The sequence below is a fragment of the Juglans regia genome, chromosome 1 (genome assembly GCF_001411555.2).
Source record: "Juglans regia cultivar Chandler chromosome 1, Walnut 2.0, whole genome shotgun sequence".
In the NCBI taxonomy this organism is placed as follows: domain Eukaryota; kingdom Viridiplantae; phylum Streptophyta; class Magnoliopsida; order Fagales; family Juglandaceae; genus Juglans; species Juglans regia.
In genome coordinates, this window is record NC_049901.1 from 44,368,781 (window position 1) to 44,381,103 (window position 12,323).

The window sequence follows — 12,323 nt, forward strand, 5'->3', positions numbered from 1 at the left end:
ATGCCCTCTTGGCGACCTGAACAGCTTATTCTGACTCCTATTGCGGTGAAGAGCGGCCAGTTATATCGCTGTCCAAATTTACCTCCCCGTGGGGATACCACAAGAAAATGTAAGCCTTAAGATTGCCTTTTACCTCTTGCAATAGAGTGTAGGTTAGTCCTCAACTACCTGAAATAAAAAACTTTACCTTCCTCATAAGCGTCAATAGGCGGGAGCGGGTTTAGTAACAGACTACTCGAATGAGTTATCTCCCACGGGATACTGTGGGCAAATGTAAGCCTAAAGGTTGTCTTATTCCTACCACATAGGAAAGTGGGTTTAGCCCTTGCAGCGACCTGAATAATTACCCCGACCTCTGCTGCGAACGAAGAGTCAGTTTAGCGCCAGCCTGGCTCAAAATATGTTACCTTATCCTGTGATGTCAACGAGCAGGAGCAGGTTCAGTAATAGACTGTCCAAACAACTTACCTCCTAGAGGAATACTATAGGAAAAGTGCGAACTGGCCCCGTGGCTATCCGAAGAAGTTACCTCCTTGGGGAACCAAATGGGACGGGCTGACTTGAGGCATCCCGACCTCTCCCCAATGGAGTGCGGGCTTAGTATTTCGGCTACTCGAAGTAAAAGGAATCTCCAGAAAGGAAACAGAGTCACATAGAAAGCTACACAATGTCAACAAGCAGAAGTAGGCCAAGTTTATGAACCTTCTGAATACCGAAACAAAAGGCACAAGCATTAACAAGCAGGGATAACAACGACAAGGCAGGAAGAACAACGAGCATGACGCAATACGGGCTAAAAAACTCAGGTTTGCAATATTAACTACTGTCCCCAAAAGAGTAATGATAACGCCCTTATTTGATGAGCAGGAGGATTATGAAAAGTAATCAAAGAAGGGCGGATATGGCTCCAAATTGACTGGGCGACTCCCCGTCAATGCGGACGAAGGAGGCAGATCCAGCCCTTGGCCGTCTTGGCTCACTAGAAGATTGTACTATGAAGGAATGATGAAGCGGGAGAATAAAACAGCAAGGTGAGATAAAAAGCGACTGAAAGACGAAGGAAGGAAACCAGAACAAAGAGAATCTAGAGAACTCAACTTCACAAGACAAAGTCATAGGGCCCCAAGAGACAGGCCATGTAACAAAGGCCAGCGAATATAGCACGAACAAGAAAACTATTGACTTGCAGGGTCGACAGGTTTAAGCTGGGTGCTAGCAAGGTGGGTCACAAAATCCTCAAACCCAGCCCCAGTTTGCTGTCACACGAGAAGAAAGAATGAAATAATGGAAAATGCATGGTCGGGTGTGGTCATCAAAACAACAAAGTGCAGCTGACTAAGTAATGAGTAACGTGGAGCACGACTAAAGCTAGTGGATACGTCTAAATTGGGAAGGCATCGAAATCAAGGGTTGTGTCCTAGGACAACTATCCAATAAAAAAAAACACAAGCGCAGCACGGGCGAAAGAATGGCTGGTTGGCGGGGTGGGTAGAAGCCATACGGACTCCTACGCCAAAATAACCTCGGGTGGGTCGCCAAAATTCCCCCGGGCAGGTCACCAAAAAGAAGAAAGGAAAATACTCGAAAATGAAAAGACATACAAAACAAGATATTTTTACTAATTAATATATACAAGTCGCTTGGCGAAAAATTGCAGGTATATGCGTACATCCAAAGAAAAAGAAAAAGGAAGAACAAAACAACGAAGCTGTCATGTCTCAGCGCCGGAAGCACTAGTCTTGACAGCATAAGGAGCAAAATCATCTGACCCTGTTGCGGTCGGTGCGGGAACAACCAGATTTGGAAAAGCATCAAGCATCTGTTTCCTTCCCAAGTCGCGTCTAACTTTGAAGACTACTGTGCTGGTGGGAATCATGGCAAGGGCAAGGCCCTGCAGGTATTTGGTGAAAGACCTCGAGCACAGCTTTGGACTCCCTAAGAGGAATTCTTGCATCGACCAACAGCCCTTGACAACCTCGCATCCCCACGCTTCATCATGAACTCCTAGGAACAACTTTAGCTGCCTACCCAGGGAAAGGGCGACATCCCACATTTGGGATAAGTCGTCCCAAAGACTTTGGTTAAGCCGCTCCAATTGTTCCTTCTCCTCCTTCGCCTTCCTCTTGTGCTTCTTCAAGTGGCACTCCGACTTCCTCACCCTCTTGCGCTCATCCACCAGGTTAAGCCAAGTCCTCTCCAGCTCGTGCTCCAACAACTCCCTTTCGCCGCGAGCACAAATAAGGGAAGTTTTAGTCATTGAGAAAAGCCCAGCTGAGAAGTACCCTGGCGACAAATAGGATTGATATACAACAATCAGTAAGGAGAGACTCAAAAGCAAGAAGAAAGGAAAAAATAAGAAAGAAACGGTCGAACCTCGTGGAAGAAGCCAGACAAGCACTTGACGACCTGACTGATGGCCTCCTCATGACTCCCTTTCATTGCCAATTGGGACAAAGGAGGGAGGACTTCTATAGAACTCTTAGCTTTAGGCGATTCCGCGCACTTCAAGAGGAATCGTTTGACCTTCGTGCGAACCCTCCGGACTGAAGCTGATTACAACATTCAGAAGGAGATCATCCTTCGTTGGGTGCTCAGCCTAGGGGGCCAGTTCGTAGTACGGACCCTAGCCGACTATAACATCTAAAGGGGAATCACCCTTTTCTAGATGCTCGGTCTAGACAAGCAGATCGACGACCCCTTATCTCTACACGGTTGCTAGAAGTAGTAGCTGCAGCCTCCTCGCTAGTGGCCTCCTTCCCTAGAGAGTGACTACCAACAATAGAGCAAGACGAATAAGGGGGGAGATCCATGAAGAACGCTGCTACTCATCAATTCGTTCAGGAATAGCGGTCGTAAAGAGATTCTGGAGTAGGACGTCCATCTCAACCTCGTCCACAGACACCTCAGCGGTGGCAGCCGGTAATGGAAGGATCATTGATTGGTCCACTTACTGGCACCTTTGCAGAGTCACCACGACAGCAGGGCGGCTAGCCTCCGAGATAGCCGACTCCCACAAAGGAGGATTCAAAGCTCTAGAAGAGGGCATGTTGTTGACCCAGGCACCCTCCCGACGAGGTTTCTTCCCCTTATCCAATGGGGAAAGGTCCGAGGAGCTTTTCCAAGGAAGAATAACATGAGGTCGGACTGCGATCGCCTTATCATCAGAAGGAAGGTGACCAATGGGAGGCAGAGAACCTCTTAAGCTCTCCTCGGAAAGAAGGACTTTGGAGAGGACGCGTTCGGGGTTATTCTGCACCCATTCTTGGACAACTGCAATATGCCGCATTTCATAAGAAGTAGCAGATGAACGCACAGCCTTGTCCTTCGAGACCCTCCCCTAGTTCATCCGTATTGGGAACTCGCGGCGATTCACTTGGCCTACCTGGAACTCCCATCCCCGGTTGGACACGAAGAACTTGGGAGACAAATCTTTCACCTTGCGATATCTCGACTCCAGGGTGACTAGGGTGTGTGTTTCCCTGAAACTGCAGACATTCACCTTTTGTCGTAGCACCTTGTGGGTAAGAAGGAACTCACGACTGGTAGGATCCACATCATCCTGGTACGATTGCAACAGAGCATGCCGCCAGATGATGCAGCAACATATCAAAAGTCTCCAGGAATTTAGATGCTGTTGGGAGGAAGCCAGACCCAGGTGGTCCAGAAGGTCTCGAATAGGGCGAGGGAAAGGCAACCTCAAGCCGCTCGAAAACATAGAAGGAAATAGGGTCACCCGTGTGGAATGACCCTCTGCATCGACAGCACCCTCGTTAGGACCAGGAACCTGACTCTGGTAACTGGTAAGTAAGGGCCAGGAAAGCCAGCATTGACGTCGTGGCACTTGAACTCCGACCACTGACCTCGAACAATGGCCTAGCATCAGTAGAACTTCCACCAGAAACATTGGGTTGAGTAGAGTTTTGGGAGGATATCACCACCAATGTATGAGATAGTGAAGATCGTAAAGGAGGGAGAGCAAAGGAAAGAAAAAAAAAATTGGGAAACTGTAACAAGAAGGTTGCAGAGTAATAAGAAGAAACCACACCCCACTCCAACTTTATATAGGAGGAAGGCGATGGTTAATCTCCCACAACCAGTGGCAGAAGGGAGAATTATGCGCTGCTTTGAATTTTGAGAGTGTAATCTACGAACCAACGTGTACACAAAGAGACGGCTGACACCCTCACATTAATGAACTTAAAAAGACGTCATCAAAATCATCAAAAGACGAGCCAATCAAGAATGATGGGAAAACATTGCTAAGATTATCAAATGACGGGAGCCTCCCCAAACTCTGAAGCTATGCACACATCAATAAAGGGATCCTGACTTCAATGGCTAGGCAGGTTCGAACAGTGATAAAATTCCCACTGTACTCGTCTGGTAAGAATTAGCGGGGTAACTGTAAGGGGATTCCCCCCTCCCCCCGGGACTAAGCCCAGGAAGCTTGTGAATGAAAGGGAATTAAAACCAAAGGCCCAGCCTAGGGCAAATAGTCTTTCAACCTGGCCCACAGAAAAAGTCCTTTGGACGTAGCCTGCAGGAGAGATGGTGCTGCAGGGGATGAGGCTCATCGATATGAAGGCTCCTCTAGTAATGTCCAGCCCTCAAGTGTCTACCCGCATAGCTGGCATAATATGCGAGAAACCCTTGATCTACTAACATTAAAGACATCAACGAACCATTAAGAAGATAATATGGGAGAAGGAGGTTGGAGAACCACGTCGCATTAATGACTCATTTACCCGGGCTACATGCCAAATTAATGATGCCGTTGCAAAGCCACGCCGCATTAAAAGACTCGAGGCAGGGAACAGTACGAAGGACACGGACTTCATGGGGGCATGCACGATCTGTCCCCCCAGACTTATAGTATAAAGAGCATATTCTAAATACGAGAATACGTCTCTCTGATCCCTAAACTCATTTACTTATTAATAAACTTCTAAAAATAGTTACTAACTTTGGCATTGGAGGTTCCCGGATCCCGAGGCCGCACTCTTCTAGTTGCACTATTCTCCATCTTTTGCAGGCCCATTTCTAAAGACTTGAGTTGTCTGAACTTAACTCAAAGGTGTGCGAAATACGACGTTAACACCGGTCATTCAAGGCGGCCGTCCAGCTTGTCCAATTTTAGAAAGGATGAGTAGTGGAGATAGATCACTAACAAAGAACAGTATTTCACCTAGTAGTCTTTCAACGTCTAGCGATTAGCGTCTTGTGGATTGATCCGTTGATTGACAGAAAGCTAGGCTAACAAACTGGCCGAAGGTTGGCTACTGTTGTCTGCTGTCATTTATATTATTTCTAATAATTGGCTTATCGAATTGAATGGTTTATTTATATAGCTTATCGCCATGGAAATATTATTATTATAACATTTCATTCCAACGTACAAGTGTACTAGCTAGAGATATTGGCCGGGCACTTAATAAATTTGTAGCTGAATTGTTTAGCTAGTTAGCTAAATTTTGAATTTTGTACCGTATTGGTCGATACGGTCGAAATATTTTGTTTATGTGACATGGGCAGTACAAATAAGGACATAGTTTCATACTGATCAGACTTTCGGTCATTTCAGTCCGTACCGACCTATATTTCGAACTTTAATTTTTTTTTTTTTTTCATTTCCTCAAACAAGACGCTCGTTTTTTGACCCAACAATTTATACTAGACTATTTATAATTTATATATATAATTTATTCATACATAGACTATTATTTAGGAATATAGTTTATCTATATTTATAAATATAATTTATATTTATATATAGACTATTCAGAAACGGTACCGATACCGAAATATCTCGTTTCAATTTCTCGATTGAAACGGTCACCGATACGGCATTCAAAACGTTGATTTTAATACTTCAACGCCCTTTTTTGTAACCACGGTATTACTTCCTCCACCACTTTTTAATAAATAGTCCTTTTTTAAAACCTCAAAGCCCTTTTTTGTAACCATGGCCGTATTACTTCCTCCATTACCTTTAGATGATAGGTTCATAAGTAAAATATAAAAAATAATCTCCTATTATTTAATATCACATCAAGAAATGATCAGTAGTATTACTCCTCAGAATATTCACAATGATAGACTGCAAGCAACAATTAACAATTAATACTATTAAACAAAATTCTCAAACATCTCAATAAATTACTGAAAAAGGCCAATATTGGGATACAACCAATGGCAAAGTATTGTGGAATAGATTACATGAAGGGTAGTGATAGAGGTACTATACATTTACTACTTATATTATAATTGAAATTTGTTATTTTTTTATCATTTTCTTTTAAGTATTTTTTTAATATTCATAAGCATTAAAAAAATTAAAATATTTATTAATAATCACTTTCTTAATCATTAAATAAAATTAAAAATTAAAAAAATAAAAATACAAGAAAAATAATAAATAGATAATAAAAAGTAGTAACCTTATCATTATGGATGGGGACTCTACTAAATCTTATTTCTGCTAGTTGCCGACCGGCATTACTTTAAAGGGATGCATGGACATGATCATGAGGATCGGGGTATAAGTTGTTTTAACCACCACAGGACAGAAGTTTACTACGTAGATAATTTGACTGCTACGTTAATTTTATTTAAGCTCGATCAAGGATTAATATTGCGCATTTAGTTTTGAGAAGCATTCTGTTTAAGCTGGTTGATCTGTTGCCCCCGCTCATGCTGGCACCTTTGCAGCAGGTGCCCCCGTGCAACCCGGAGGGTTGTGAGTGCCAGAAATTGTGGGATTGACATTCTCACATATTGTTTTAGCCTCTCCAGACCCTGTGAATTTAAGGTCGATGTCCTGAAGCTTCACTTTCTCGCACGGTATGCTCTTGCTACAAGCTAGCTTGACAGCCTCTATATTACTAGTACTGCCTCGAATGTTCTTGAAGCTAACGTCGCTGATCTTGATCGTAGAGGGAGCCTAGAACCAGGAAGATCGACCCAAGAAAAAAAAAAGATCTTTAGTTTTTACTTCACATTGAAGTTGATTGAAGCTGATAACATAAAATTCCACGTGATATTCTTACCTGAGCTTTGCACTGACCGTGTGGGCAGTATCCTTGATCTATGAGGATAGGATTATCCACATTAGTCATGGTAATATCCTCGAAATGCATACCGCTTGCAGAACCAGCACTAGGGCTACCAGGCCATGTCTTGATCCTCACGCCATTTTGGGCATTGGTAATGGTGCAACCGGTGACTGTGATTCCACTTACAGGTTCCTCGTTCTTGTATCTTCCAAGGCTTCCAATGCTGATACCATGGCCAGGTCCGCATGCTACTTTTGTGATAGTAATGTCTTGGCTTCCATCACCAAGGGAGATACAATCATCACCAGTTCCAATCTTAATATCGGTAATTGTAATCCCAGATGAACGTCCAATGTGGATTCCATCTGTGTTGGGGCTGTCTGCAGGTGCAGTGATGGTTAGTTTTTCCATCTGCATGCCTTTGCAGCCCAACAAGATTATGTGGAAATATTTGCTGTTTAGTGATGTTATGTCCGTGACTACTGCATTTGTGACGAAGCTGAACTTCAAATTCTGCGTACGTTCATTTTGAAACATTCAGAACCACTATTAATAAATAATAATAAGTGATTAGTGTCATATATATATATATATAGAGTGATGGAAAATCTATTGCATGCCGATCAATTCTTACAGCGGCAAGTACTCCGCATGAGTTGAGGTTATTGGGACAGACATTTGATTTCCAAGCAGTTTGTCCTTGCCCATCGAAAGTTCCACCCCCAGACAGAGTGAACCCATCAACATGAAGGAATTGGATCCAGAAATCCTGGAATTTACTGGGGTCTGCTGGAGCCTGGATGGTGCCCTGATTGTGGAATTCAATAGGGCCCTTGCAAGGTCCTGCTAAAGTCACTGGACCTAATTTGAATATCCCTTTTGGAACCACAACTTGGTTTTTACCTGCTGCTGCGCATGCGTCTTTCCAAGCACTGGTCAAAGCCTGACGATTACAGAAACCGAAAACGGAAAAAAGAGTAAATTAAGCCTTAATTCTTCTTTTTAGATCATAAGTGGTACTACTGATGAAGATCAATATTTTTGATAAGTATAGCATCTAAACATTTATGGTGATCAACAAAATGGAATTGCAGTAGTACTGCATGCATATTGCATCATATATATATATATATATATATATGTATGTGTGTGTATAGGTGTATATACCGCGGTCATATCTGCACCAGGCTTTGCTCCATGTGTCGTCACATCAAAAACTGCGGCTTGAGCATGATTAATGGCATTAAATGCCACCAGAAACGCCAAGGACATCAACGCGAGCTTTAAATTCACAGCCATCTTGATCTTTTACCTATCAGTCTATCGCTCCCCAGCTTTCTTTGTCTGATCTAGATGTGTTTGCAACAATGATCGATGAAAAGATCCTTTGGTTTACCCAGCTATTTATACTGCATGGGTCTTGAATCTAAACCGTGCGTCCAAACTTGTTGAAACTGTCAATCGATCGTTTCCTAATCTTATGCAACACCTTTAATAAGTTTTATGGTCTTTAGTTTATTCAACTAATTCAATGACTTCCTATTCTTAGCTTGGCTTCGTCCCCTGGAGCTCTCACTCAACTGTTGTAACACCCGGACCAATTATGCTCAAATTTTTTTTTTTATTTGTTTATTTTTTATTCATTTTATTTTTTTTTATTTTCATTACACGTTATTTTTTTTTCTTTTTGCACATTTTATTCTTTCTGTCTATATTTTTTTTTTCACCCGTAAGTTCTTTTGTCCACTCCATACACACACACGGCACATCCGCGCACACGTCTCTCTCAGCTCTCTAGGGTTTTTTTTTTGGTCATCATTTCAGCTATATATTTGCATGTTCTTCATCCTCAACGAAAATCTAGAGTTGCCGCTTCTTCTTTTTCACGCCTCAGCCTCCATCACCCACTGTAATCTCTCATTCACTGCCTCTCTGCGTTCTCGGTTCATCGTTCGTCAACCTTGCCAGACCCCCTCCACCGCTAACCACCAACACTGAAAGACAGCCACTACCTCCACGTTCAGAAACGCCCAACAATAGTAGTGCACCGCAACAACACCTCACGCAAGACTCTGTTCTGCACCACCGTACCCCACACTAAGCCGCCCAATGTAGAAGTTTTGTCGCACACAGACCCGTAGCCATCCTCCACCTAAAGCTAGAGCTACCGCTTCAGTTTTCTTCCTTTTCTCCCAGTTTCCCCACCACCATTTGCCGAGAACAACCACTTGCTTAGTAGACCGAAACTCCCCTGTTTTAGCCACCGAAAACAGAGCAACCCAACCCGGTGCACTTGTCGTTCAAAGCCACCACACATGGTGCCAGCGCTTCCACGTGGTTACCACCGGCACAAAGAACTCCGACGGTCACTCCACGCCACTCCTTTTTCCGCCGCCTCCCTTTCGGTAAGCCACTGATAGCACCTGTGTCACTCTCTCTGCTTACTCTATGTCTTTCATTTTTTTTTCTTTTCCTCATTTGTTGGTCTCTCTCTCTCTCTCTCTCTCGTCCAGTGCTCCGCCGAGATCACCGTCGTCTGCCTAGCCCCTCGCCTATGTCGCACGCTGCCGCTTGATTTCCTCCTTAAGTAAGCCCTGTCGTGCATGTTATGTTGATTTAAGTAGGTTTTCTTTTTGTTAGTTTTCAAAGAATTAAAAGAAATTACCTTAATACCCTAGCTACCTAGGGAGATTAATTTGTTAGTACCCTGCATGGCAAACAATTAAATAAGTATCCTAATTTAGTAAGTAAAGTCCTTCTAGCATGATTCTACACTCATTAGTATCCTAATTAGTGTAGAATCATTGATTGTCGATTATGGTTGGTTAGGCTGTGCGCACGAGATTTCAAGACTCGTATGCATGATTTATTTTAGAGATTATTCTTAAGAAGAGAAAAACAAATTAAGGAGCTCATCATGCATGGCTAGCTTGTATCTGATGATCAGTACTGGTCCTCGTCTTAGGTCGATGATCCATTTTATATAAAGTTATTTAATTTTTCAAGTCGGTATATGGAATATTCATTCACATTATTTACATGGCTAGCATTTCCCTACCGAGTTCTCTCTCTCAACTCAGACTCTCTCTCTCTCTCTCTCCAACTCACGGCCCTTGCAACTGTCAGCAGTAGCGGAGCAAGCCGGGCAACACGACACTGCGAAGACAAACAAAAATATAACCAGCATTGTGGAGAGGTGGTTTCCGTCGAGGAACATGCCCATGCAGCCCTTGAGGTAGATGACAAAACTGAATGGGTTGATCTGCTAAGTACTTCACAAGTTGCTTCGATTCAAGAACATCTGCATGCAATCGGGTTATATTTCATTTTTCCATCCTAATTTTTCCTACTTTTTGCATGTTGACCTACAAATACCATCGTAATTGTGTGTGTGTGTGTCTGTATTCTACTTTTTTCTAGGGGTTTGATCGTCGACCATGATTTTAGTTTTTTTCCAAGTGAAAAATATGTTGGATCTGCAAATAACTTTGAGAAATTTAATGGGAAACATTGAGCCAGGGGTTGAATCTGGTGCACAGTTCTACTTTTGATGCATTTGAGGCCCAAAAAGTTATAAACTTTTTTGTACTTTTCTTAATTATATTAAGCCCTTCTCTTAATTTTGGAATTTATGGTTCATTTTTCTTTTTGATCTCAAATTTGTTTGTAGGTTTTTCATTTTGCAGGACTTGTTCTAAAGTGAAGTTTTTTTGGGTAGGAGATTTTGGTCTTGAACAAGTGCTTTTACGCTTGAAGGTTGTTGACTACGTAATTCTATACTTCATTTTGCCTTTTTTTAGTTTATTGATGAAGGTAATGCGTAGTTATAGGGAGAATAGTTTTGAGTGGTGATGAATTGTGATGATGACTCCATCAATAGCTATGTTCATTGTGCAGAAAGGGCAAGGGCTGCTTCAGATCTACCGGGCAAGGGTGCTGCCTTCTAAAACAGCTATTGCTAGCCCAACTTTTTTGCCTAGGGTGAGGGAGCCTACCTCTTATAAAGATTGCATTTTTTGTTATCCGTAGTTGCTTTATTATTTATTGATTTGATTGGTTCTTTCGTTTTCAGACAGAAAATGAATGTGAGATTCATGCAAGAACTATATATTGTACAAATATGGACAAGAAGGCGATCATTTTTAGTAAAACTTTTGCTTTAAACCGACTGTTTAAGGTGGCTCAGTCAACTGTTATTTATTTATTTGTCTTTCGTTGATTTAAGCTACTCAATCTTTCTTTTTCATTTTTTCTTTTTCAATTTTGTGAGAGGCCTTAACTTAGTTTTTATTTTCTGTCAGCAAGCATTAGGCATGATCTCAGTTTCTCTCCCTACAGTCGAGAGGGTCTCAGATATACAAGTATACCTTTAATATAACCTTTCTAATGCTTTTCAGGCCGTGGTTGCTGCCCTATTAATGAACATTTACATTATTGGTTTGAATCAGTTATCTAACATTGATATAGACCATGCTGAAAGCATTTGGGGATATTTCCTTCACTACAACAGAATGTGTCTTTCGTAACAGAGGAAACTGTCATAAAAAAATGGGAAACCCTCACTAAATTGTGATCTTCAGTGGAATTATCAGAAATTGTGATCTTCAGTTTTTCGTGCATAAGCATCAACTCCATGATAATAGATATACTATAATTATAATTATATAGTTATTGAGACAAAAGTATTAACTATATATATAATTATCAACGACAATATTTCCTTACTGGTAGGTGTCGACTGGCTGTTGTTCTCCTCTGTGTTAGCTTGATCTTCAGGAACGGATTCCTCGAGTGGAAAGTCCTCAATGCATTCAGCACTTGGACTTGGCGGATGCACATTTCTTCGTTGTCGTTTTCGCGGCATTCTTGAAAATAATTAATTATATCAAAGAAAATTAATTAGAAGAAATTATGAAAATTCAAGATATTTTATAGTCACCTATATGAATAAAATATTTAGTACTTTTATTCTTCATCTTCAGATGAATTTTCCATGCTTGTTTCAGAATCTCCATCAATAACATCTTCATCATCATCATATTCCTCTTCTTCATTATCCTTATCCACCTCCTGCCCGGATTCTGATTCGTCTTCGTCTTCATCTTCTGACTCGTCTTCTTCTTCTTCCTCATCACTTACTTGAATTGAATGATCATTTAATATAGACGGGTCGAGATGGACGGGTGGGACATCATCTCTACACAAGGGGAGCAACTCGAGTGCACCGAGGTCAACAAACAAGTTAATACCCTCTCCATCTTCTTGGTATGC

At 41.9% G+C, this 12,323-nt stretch overlaps 1 protein-coding gene across 1 annotated transcript; it reads right to left on the reverse strand.

Moving 5' to 3' along the window:
- Nucleotides 1-6,124: 6,124 nt before the first annotated feature.
- Nucleotides 6,125-8,433, reverse strand: LOC109014665 (exopolygalacturonase-like). Its single transcript, XM_035683051.1, has 4 exons — nucleotides 8,220-8,433; nucleotides 7,687-7,995; nucleotides 7,047-7,565; nucleotides 6,125-6,940 (listed from the first exon to the last, which is right to left on the reverse strand). The coding sequence occupies exons 1-4, from the start codon at nucleotides 8,349-8,351 to the stop codon at nucleotides 6,689-6,691; spliced, it is 1,212 nt and encodes a 403-aa protein (XP_035538944.1). The 5' UTR covers nucleotides 8,352-8,433; the 3' UTR covers nucleotides 6,125-6,688.
- Nucleotides 8,434-12,323: the final 3,890 nt, after the last annotated feature.

What these genes read in the sequence shown, in the direction of transcription:
- LOC109014665 (XM_035683051.1), bottom strand. Translation starts at nt 8,351, where the DNA reads ATGGCTGTGAATTTAAAGCTCGCGTTGATGTCCTTGGCGTTTCTGGTG. An exon ending in CATGCGGAGTACTTGCCGCT is followed by an intron (nt 7,566 to 7,686) that starts GTAAGAATTGAT and finishes GAACGTACGCAG; the next exon opens with AATTTGAAGTTCAGCTTCGT. An exon ending in ACGGTCAGTGCAAAGCTCAG is followed by an intron (nt 6,941 to 7,046) that starts GTAAGAATATCA and finishes TCCTGGTTCTAG; the next exon opens with GCTCCCTCTACGATCAAGAT.